General features: G+C 60.3%; 1 protein-coding gene across 1 annotated transcript in view; it reads left to right on the top strand.

The window, feature by feature from the left end:
• REXO2 (RNA exonuclease 2) overlaps window positions 1-278 on the top strand; it is a 3,337-nt gene extending 3,059 nt beyond the window's left edge. Inside the window, exon 4 of the mRNA XM_010148253.1 lies at window positions 166-278. Within this exon, the coding sequence (XP_010146555.1) occupies window positions 166-278 (113 nt within the window). The remainder of the gene's footprint in view (window positions 1-165) is intronic.
• The last annotated feature ends 67 nt before the right edge of the window (window positions 279-345 follow it).

The raw sequence follows: 345 nt of genomic DNA, 5'->3' as shown, positions 1-345 counted from the left end.
GCTTCTCTGGGCAACCTGTCCCAGTGCTCCCCACCCTCTCCGGGAAGAATTTCTTCCTGATATCTAATCTAAACCTCCCTGTGATCTCTGCGCAGCCCGCGGCGTCGCGCCGTCGTTCCTCGTAGCCGCGTAACATCCCTGAGGAAACGCTTTGTCTCTCTGCAGGGAACTCGGTGCACGCGGATAAGAAATTCCTTGACAAGTACATGCCGCAGTTCATGAGGCACCTGCACTACCGGATCATCGACGTCAGCACCGTCAAAGAGCTCTGCAGGTGAGCGCTGCGAGCAGCACGGCTCTGCGAGGCGGCCCCGGCTCCCCCCCCTGCCAACCCAAACCCCCCTT

This window comes from Eurypyga helias, unplaced genomic scaffold (assembly GCF_000690775.1).
Source record: "Eurypyga helias isolate BGI_N326 unplaced genomic scaffold, ASM69077v1 scaffold29793, whole genome shotgun sequence".
NCBI lineage: Eukaryota > Metazoa > Chordata > Aves > Eurypygiformes > Eurypygidae > Eurypyga > Eurypyga helias.
This window is presented reverse-complemented; position numbering and strand designations above follow the sequence as displayed.